Source organism: Pleuronectes platessa, chromosome 23, assembly GCF_947347685.1.
Source record: "Pleuronectes platessa chromosome 23, fPlePla1.1, whole genome shotgun sequence".
Taxonomy (NCBI): domain Eukaryota; kingdom Metazoa; phylum Chordata; class Actinopteri; order Pleuronectiformes; family Pleuronectidae; genus Pleuronectes; species Pleuronectes platessa.
In genome coordinates, this window is record NC_070648.1 from 11098730 (window position 1) to 11107930 (window position 9201).

At 43.3% G+C, this 9201-nt stretch overlaps 1 protein-coding gene across 1 annotated transcript; it reads left to right on the forward strand.

Moving 5' to 3' along the window:
• Nucleotides 1-2344: 2344 nt before the first annotated feature.
• Nucleotides 2345-5292, forward strand: tmem256 (transmembrane protein 256). The gene is made up of 4 exons (XM_053416369.1): nucleotides 2345-2530; nucleotides 2925-2962; nucleotides 3767-3847; nucleotides 4711-5292. The coding sequence occupies exons 1-4, from the start codon at nucleotides 2449-2451 to the stop codon at nucleotides 4852-4854; spliced, it is 345 nt and encodes a 114-aa protein (XP_053272344.1). The 5' UTR covers nucleotides 2345-2448; the 3' UTR covers nucleotides 4855-5292.
• The last annotated feature ends 3909 nt before the right edge of the window (nucleotides 5293-9201 follow it).

The following is a 9201-nucleotide window of genomic DNA, read 5'->3' on the forward strand; positions in this document are numbered from 1 at the left end:
GCTAGCACACAAATAGTGAGCTTTGGATTTCCATCACAGATGTGTACGGCCAGCTTCAGGCATCAACCTTCTGCACACAACATGTCATCGTGCCAGAGCGAAAGTCTACACCAGCATGAGTACATATATCATGGAGGCAGACTGGGATCACAACACAGACGCCTGCACACAAACAAACCCACACTGGCTGCAGGTTCAGTTCACAGTTGATGATGAAGCCTGGACTCATATGGCTTATTCTTAATTAGCTACACGGTCATTAAAATGTGTTAATTGCGTGCATTGTGTTAACGCAGTGTCAAAGTCGACTAAGGACGAGGCTCGGCGGAAACTGTGCTTTGGCGATTCTGCTGTAATGCAGTGTGACCCTGTGTAATTTCAATATGATAATTGGAAGAAGTCCCTCTGCCCTCTCCATGCACACAGACACGAACACACACACACACACACACAAACGCACAACCACCCTCTGCACAAACTCTGGCCAATGAGAAAGCAATATAGCACCCCCTTTTGGTGGGCTCTCTGCTGGGATTAGTGTATTCCCCCCACACACACACACATAACCGCCTGCAGAAAAACACATCATACATTACAACCAATTCACTAAACCTGCCAGAGAAACCCACCAGTGTTCCCCAAAATTGCAGTGATGGACAGATTGCAATAGCGCTGCACACACTAACGCACCCTCTGCAGCGGCGAGCCTGTCACTCAGCATTAGGTGGCGACGTGATGCATGTGCCGGCGTTGAAAAGCAAGGCCAAGTGACCTCTCTGTGGGAAAAACAATTATTCATAAAGAAAACAGCACGATAGTATAACTCAGGCCTGTCAAGAAGAATGTACTTCAAGTGTGAACAACGCAGAGGTACAGTGTAACTGTGGCTACATTTACACGGACAGCAATATCCCGATATTAACTTGATTAAGCCAATAGTCTGAATAAGAAAAATGTATGTAAACACTATTTTGTGAATACGTCTTAATCGCATTGTGGCTTTTTTTTTTTAAATTGACATATAACACTTACAAAGTGCTTGACGACACATGCTCTGGTTGTGAAAATATATTAAAAAAAGCTTTTGCTAAATTATAAAGACAACACCTAAAATGGTAAAAACAGTAGCATCGTACATTAAACCATGTTGACTTTGGGTTCTAAAACTGGCAGACCAATGTCGGACGTACTGGTTTAGTGCACGTGAGTCACCATTGGGCTATGTTCTGTGACATGTAAACAGGAATATGAAAGGAATATACTACTCAAACAAACAGCATAATCCAAATAATGTCTTACTCAGACTAAGGTCAACAGTCTGAATATTGGTGTCAACACAAAGTTATACAACAATAAATTTAATGAATACGAAAAAAAAATAACCTTCATGCAGTGTCTTCTTCTACATGAGAGCTTTGAACGTCACAGCTGAGCAGCCATGGAATTGTAAATTGCCAACTCTTGCTGAGCCTGAGCAATGCAGTGACAACTGAGGTGTCATTTCAGTGTCACATCTATTTGGAAAAAGCCATGAAATTTGCCCCGCGGGCTGAAACTGTAGCACGGCAGTCGCCATTTTGGTTCAGGCCTTGTAATGAATGAGCCCAGAGACCTGGGTGCAAAATGCAAAGCTAGAGAAAAATCTAAATGGAAGGATAAGGAGGGAAGAGTAATCACTTGCAAATCATTCCCTCTTTGGGGTTTGACTTTCTGTTACCTCTCCAGTCCACCTGTTGTGACTTTCAATTTGCACCAAACCAGGTGAAATTGATTCACCATCACTTACACTTCCTAATTGTAAAGTTTGCTGTCCAAGAAGTTACATTGGACTAAGTAATGATTAAGTTTTCTATATAAATATGTGACATTGTATATATATATATTTGAGTTTAGAGATCCCTCGCTTTTTCTTTTCTCTCCTTTATAGCAAATTAAATACAATCTTTTGACACATTGTATAAATGCACTGTTTCATATTTTCTTTGTCGTGCACATATATTCAATGTCTGTGTAGATCTGAATTATTCAAGTTAATTTTCACAGGAGGTTTGTCATTTTTCCGATTATTCCGACAGCACTTGAACGCACAGCCAGTTTCACGCCGCGGTGCAGCTGCTTTCAGGTGTTTGAAGGAATGTCGTAATTTTTTGAAGAACGCACGGACGGCACAAAGAAGTAGAAGAAGACATGACAAGGATGAGCTTGGAATTAGTCAAGGACATGCTCGTTGTTTCCCTTCAGCATAATAAACTGTTGATTTCAGCCTGGGTGTTTTTATTTGTTGTTGATTTATTCAGTTTGGATTTCATACGCGGGGGGGAAGACAAATTCCGTGACGCCGGGAAGTAGCAGTTTAGCAAAAGACAGCGAAGGCATCAGTCTTCCGCCTGAAGGACACACACACACCCACACGTCACGTACACACACTCACACACTCAGCTACACAACATGACCGCCTCTGCTATCGTCCGAAGACTGGCGGCCGTGTCGGGGGCCTCTGCGGTGGCCGCCGGGGCGTACGGAGCTCACGGTAGGGACTCCTCGGTAGCTTGGTACTCATGCCCGGTCCTTCAGCTCCACAGTAAACACAGGAGGGCTGTTATGTCAGCGCGCACATGTCCAGCCTCCGTCCCAAAACAAGACCATTTAAGACCCACTCCCTTATTAACGCGTCCTCGTTATTCAAACAGACGAATAAACAGATCCGGCCAGTGTTCGGCATGTTGGTGGTGAATTCGGCGCGTTTACAGATGTAAATAACCCGTTTTGTTATGAAGGTGACCTGCCTCTGCAGAGTCACATCGTAAAAGTGAACTCAATATCGCCACTGCATTTGAAATGTCATGATCAGATTGTTGTTCAGACAAATATACTTTAATATGAACTGCATGTGTCATTTCTCTGATCCATGTCTCTCATTTCAGGTTTCAAAAATGCTGATCCCGATGATTACCAGAGAGTGGTATGTAAATAATAATAAATAACGTGAAGTATGTTTTATTCATTTTTTTATTTAAATAATTTAAATAATCAGACAGTCACATTGAGATCAACATCTCTTTTCCAAGAGAGGCCTGAGAACAAGAAACATTCCCAATCAGCAACAAGCAATAAAACACCTTCAACATCACAATCAAAATAGATTCATAAAAACAAAACCTCACATAGTCAAGATTTAAAATCTTCAAGGGGAACACAACACTGCAGTTTGAGGGAAGTACTGTTGAGGGATGTCTCTAGTTAAGTGACAGCTCCCCAAAAGTGAAGCCAGAAAGCTATCCTGATCGTCCCCCTGGTGGTTGGCTGCGGTATAGTAAAAAAAAAAAACTCACCTCTTCCAAGTTAGCAGATGGTGCATGGGCCAAAATAGATAGTTATAGTACATATTAAATACATTTCTCTCACTAAGTTGGGTTATTTTATGCCATTAAAAAGGGGGTCAAATATCATAATTGACAAGATGGAAGTGTCTGTATCCAGGATACTTTGGCCTCATTTTTTAACAACGGAAGGAAGAGCATCGTCCATCTTTATATAGCGCCTGTAGTCTGATCTGATAAACTGTACCTTGTGCCATTAGAGAACCTGATTGAAATGGATGCGCTCGGTCGTGGCCCATCCACTGTCACACTAGTGGTTTATAAATAACCTCTCGCTTTGTCAGTTTTACAGAAAGTCTTGGAGCCTCTGAAATGAAGACTGATTGTCGAGTGCGGTATTATTTTCTGAAATCTGTGTGTGTGTGTGTGTGTGTTTTCCTCTCCAGCTCTTCGAAACAGCCAACAAGTACCATTTCTACCACAGCCTGGCCCTGTTGGGGGCTGCCCACTGTGGTAAACCTGCTGTGGTGAGTACGGAAGCTTAATGGCAACTCTCGGGGGTGGATGCACCTGAGTGTCCTTTAAAATTGAACCAGTGTGATAGTGTCACTCTGTTATTCCCTCTCCATGGCACTCGGAAAACCATTATACTTGAGGCTCTAATGAACGAAGAGGATGTCTTGGAGGAAAACTGTTCCTTCTAACCAGCAGTTAAACACATGAATGTGTGTGTTGGTTTTATTACATTCTGAAAAATAAGGTATATTTGTACTCCGAGCAAGATTGAATGTGTCATGTCATCACCTGTAAAATGCTTTGTTGTTGCTGCTGGTGCACAGAAGGAGTCTAGGATATTTACAAAAAGTGATATCTAGATATTTTCTCACAGTGTTTCCAATAATTTCACAATGAACCAAAAATATGTTTTAAACTCCTCATAATAAGATAAGAGATGTCTAACTTGGTGTGGGCAGATGTTTATTACTGCTGGTTTCGACAGAGCTGTTGGACTGGAGTATTTTTTTGGCCCGCCAGTGTGTGTCTTGTATCTAAACAATTCAAAAGTTGTTTGACACCATCCCCTCCCTCTCTCCTCCACTTGAATTGGCTCTTTTGCGATGTCATCATTGGCAGTGTTTGTTATGTCTCGCCATCTGCTGCCTTTCTTGTTGCACGCCACTGTTATTGTTTTGACTGGATGAATCGGCTGAGGTTTGCCGAGCGTGTTTTTGTGCTGGTTCCCTGGCTGCTTTAGGTTTACAGCTGACTAACAGCTGACCAATTTCAGACATTTCCACTTTTTGGGCAACATCCAGCTCTTTGTCTTAACTTGCCTAAATGTTTGAAAAGCCTTTATGGTAAATGCTCTCTCTTCTCTGCATGTTCACAGGCCGGGACTCTCCTTATAGCCGGCATGGGGATGTTCTGTGGCTCCCTGTACCACCAGGCCATGACGGGGGACCCTGGTATGCGCAAGGTGGCTCCCATCGGGGGCATGGCCATGATCGTCGGCTGGCTGGCAATAATTCTCTGAGGTGAACCGGCTCACGTCACGTCTCGTCACCTCCACGGGGCCGGTCAACTGTCAAACTGCTAAAGGAAGAACCGATGAGCCTGTGAGAGTTGTCTGAGGAGTCGTGCTGAAGTGCCGAGTTATAATGTCACCCTTCCAACCGCTCCCTGCTTCGGGTAACGGGTGTCAGCAGGTGATAAGGTCACAGAAGGATTATCACTTTTAAGCCACTGCTGTCTGTTTCTGATCGCCGCCCCTTGACTGTTGAGTTAACCTGGTTAAGCTAATGAGTGCAATTTGTCACCTCATCAATATATTGATGTGACCGTGAAAGATAAAGTATTTCTTTACTGTTTTTCTGTATGTTTATCCTGCATGCTGCGGCAAATGCAGTATAACAATGAAGAAAGGAATTAAAGGGATTTAAAATAGAATAAAAAAAAAAAAATCTTTCCTATATTCTGTTGTTTGATTCTTTCACATGGATGATTTTTTGACTCCTCAAGTGATCGCGCATACTGAGCATGATCTCCATCCATTCAAATATCCACGAGTAAGAACATGACCAAATCTGAAAAACTGCCCTAAATTTCCCATCAGATTCAAAGTCCCCAACTGCATTACCTGAGGCTAAACAGGATTTCAGGCTGCAAACCAATTATCCATCCCGGATCATGTCTCCTTACCAGAAAGAGGAGAAAAGTGAGAAAAATGGTGCAGATTAAAGAAAACGCGACAGAATTTGTCTGCACAGAGTTTATCACAGTTTTATAATCTGCTGCTCTAGGAATGTCTCCATCTTTCTGTGTGTATTCTGCTTAATGTTAATGCTATTTTTCCTACACAGACATTTTTTAAAAGAGAGATTTTATTCTATGACACTCAGATTTGATTCTATTTATACTAAATAGGTATAATTGCAGCTGAAAGTATAAGAAGTTACACTGATTTAATTAAAAAGATGATGTTCACCAAATGTTTATGTTTCGTTGTACTGAATTTAATTATTGGTCTTTTCTGTAAACCAGAAATTTTCCTTAAATTGGTGATTTATGTCAAGGAATAGGCCTGGGTGTCCACCATAGACGTTAATATTGTTATTGTTATAACTGGCCCAAAAGATACTTATCTTTTGGGCCAGTTATGCCGGAATCCCCTGTCAGATCTTCCCGTCAGGTAACTATATTTCTAGATGTTGGAGGGACTGTAAAGACACTATGTCCCTTTGTGCTACTCCATATTTCTACTCGACTACACTTGCAGCTAAAATGTGGTGCTTGTCTCTTCATTCAAGCAACATGCAATCAATCAAACTTTATTTAAGTTTCACTTTTCATAAAAGCAAAGGCTCACACATTACTTAACTGCTGTGGCTGCGTCTTCCTCTGAATGCTATGGCCTGCTCAATTGTTCGGCTATTGTCAAACCACAATTCTTGCCAATAGCCACTAATTCGTCCCTCTAATATAAGAAACTTCTCTCAAATAGTTCCCTTGACCTGACTTATAGCAAGTAAAGCAACATTTAGCAGAATCAATCCCTCCTACGTGGATTTACAGCTGGTCCAATACCAAACTGCAAACAGGCCACAATTGAATGTAGCCAGTACCACAAACCACAAACTAAGTATCCCCTTTAGCGTGTGGTTTTCAGTGAAGGGTTGCTAAACCCACAGGATTCACCACCTGTGGCAGCTGAAGGAAATCATCTTTCTTGCAGCCCTCTGAGTGTCTTCCCAGCCGCGAGCGTTTGATCCTCTAAGTGGCAGAACACAAAGGAGTTCATTACCCGTGGCCTCCCCTTAGCCGGGGCCGTGTTCCAACCACTCGGCATTCAAATTGAAAGCGAAATCCATCGAGACACTAATTCTCCTTCCTGACTGTAGGCCCACGTACGGGGACCTTTAGAAAATAGCTGTATAAATCTGCGGGTCAATTTGCCGGGGTCGGCGCATAAGCCGGGGCTCGGCTCAGAGGAGAAGACGCTATTGACTGATCACGTTGCCAATGAGCTCTTGATCACGACTCATAAAACCCTCATTAGAATTAAGTAGCTATCGGGACGCGTTCTGCTACACCGGCGCTAAGCGATCACGCAGCAGAGAAAACTCCGACAGCCAGACACACACTCTCAACTTTCAAGTTTGTGGGAGAAAAACCAGCTGAAAAAGTTACGGGCCCTTTGGCGCTCATGCTCATTTACAGCCTTGTCATGTGATTGTCTGTTTCGAGTGGCGAGGAGCTAACTCGTCCTATTTTAGGTTGACAGTCAGACGTGTGGACGCTGTTACCGTCAGCACGGGGCCTCCTTGCAGAACTCAATTAACGGGATCTCTGTGTTCTGCCCCCCGGCAGACCACATTGAATGTGTGAGCACAAGAGAGACAGATAAATGGAGAGTGAGATGAAGGGAGACACTTGTGTCTGGGCCTCCAATTTCCTTCCTTACAGTAATGCAGACAGAAGCTAAGCTAATTAGTCCTCTCAACATGCATGAGGACTGAGCTATTATTCTCTTTTCATCACTTTTCTTCGCCGAAGTAACAGTGCCTTCAAAGATTTAAGTTGTTCTTTTATTCAGATAGATAGAACATTTCATTTCAAAGTGAAGACTGATCAGTGAACAGCTCCTTCATATTCTTTCTTTGTGCAGTTTGCATGTTCTCCCAGTGGCTGTGCGTCATTGAACCAAATACCTTTCAAGTTATTTCATTTATTCACAGTAACTCACCATAATAGAAAACTCTTCATTAAATGTGATCCTTTACATATTACTTATGTACTAAAGTTACATGGAAATAATTTGAATGCAAAAAGTCACTGTTTTAGATATAATAAGTATTTTGAGTGCACAGCTCAAAAACATGCAGCTAACTGGAGACTCTAAATCGTCTGTAGGTGTGACTGGTTGTTTTTCTCTGTGTGTCCAAGCCGCTGGATCGATCCCCTTCTGTGATCCTCAAATAAGAAGCGTTACAGATAATGGACGGATGGATACTTGTGTGCATACATAAATCTGTATTCAACATTTGCTTTATCTGTTTTACCCTCAACCCTCACATGCATTGTAGGATTTGTCTATCAGGGGTTGGGGGGGAAAGTAAATGCTTCCGAGCCTCCTACTGCACCCCATCCCAAATTCATTAAGGAACACACAGCGTATAAGCACAACACATACTAATATACTTTTCACACGTTAATTATTGACCTTGAAAATATAATTTTACAGCATGTCATCCGAATATGTCATGGATCTAACACCGATGATCGCAGTGGGAGCAGTTTAAAACTCACGGTGGTTTTTCGAACAAGAGGACAGGGGCTTTAGCAAAGTGGTTTGTGATCAGAACATTAAATTGACTTTGAAGTGTGATGGATATTATTTTACAAGCGCAGCATGTTGCTGTTTAATATACAGAACCTAAAGCAGGATGATGTGCAGGAGCAGACCCACTGGCAGAGGGTCTGTCTGGGGGTTTGCCTCTGCCTCAGTCGGCACTGAGCTACAGAGAAGGAAGACGCACAGATAGTATCGGTAGATATTGTTAATTATACCTCCAGGGACTTCCCCTGCACTTCACAAGCCTTCCTCTCCTTTATTTCTCCACTTGAGAATATATTATTTAGTAAAAAAGTTCCCCCCTTTTCCCTATCTTGCCCTTTTCTTGTCTTACCCGGCAGACGGATTTAATTACATCAGCTTCTTCTCTGTGTGTCTTTGTCTGTGTGTGTGTGTGTGTGTGTGTGGGGAGATTGGTTTTTGTTCAGAGGATTTCCCGGAGTCTGTTTTGGTCGAAGATGAACAGAGTGTTTGTGCGGGAGAGAGAGAGAGAAATCCTCCATGAATGAGAAAGGTGATGGAGAGCTTATGGGCGCTGATGGACTGGACTGTGGACGGCCAGGCCTCTCCAGATCCTCTCCTGAAGACCTGGAATGAAACACTCTGCCCGGGCCTCCTCACATGATTACCCCGGGCCTCCACCCGCTCGGTCACACAGACCAGGGGATGCACAAATATCCAGACACACACACTGGCAATATATTAAAGTGCATGCTACACACCACGGCAGCGTCAAATCCCCCATCCGAGGCATCAATCAGGCGGCAGCTCGCACGCTGAAGCGGAATGACTGTAATGGCCGACTCAACCGTTCCCACATCCTGGGTCCTCCTGCTGACCTTTTCAAGCCACTTAAATAATGGTCAGTGCCATGACACCCTCAGATAGAGTATTGCCTCACTTCATTGGACACTGAGGCCCGACCACTGTGGCCCGCTTTTCACGGATTCATACCCAATCATTTCACTTCAATCCGCGGCCCAGCGCCTGACGGCCCGCTGCATCACAGGGGCGGAGGGGACGACACCG

Excerpts from the sequence above, each read along its gene's own strand:
- tmem256 (XM_053416369.1), top strand. The coding sequence starts at position 2,449 with ATGACCGCCTCTGCTATCGTCCGAAGACTGGCGGCCGTGTCGGGGGCC. Across the intron at positions 2,531-2,924 it reads CGGGGCGTACGGAGCTCACG|GTTTCAAAAATGCTGATCCC; the intron begins GTAGGGACTCCT and ends CTCTCATTTCAG. Across the intron at positions 3,848-4,710 it reads ACTGTGGTAAACCTGCTGTG|GCCGGGACTCTCCTTATAGC; the intron begins GTGAGTACGGAA and ends GCATGTTCACAG.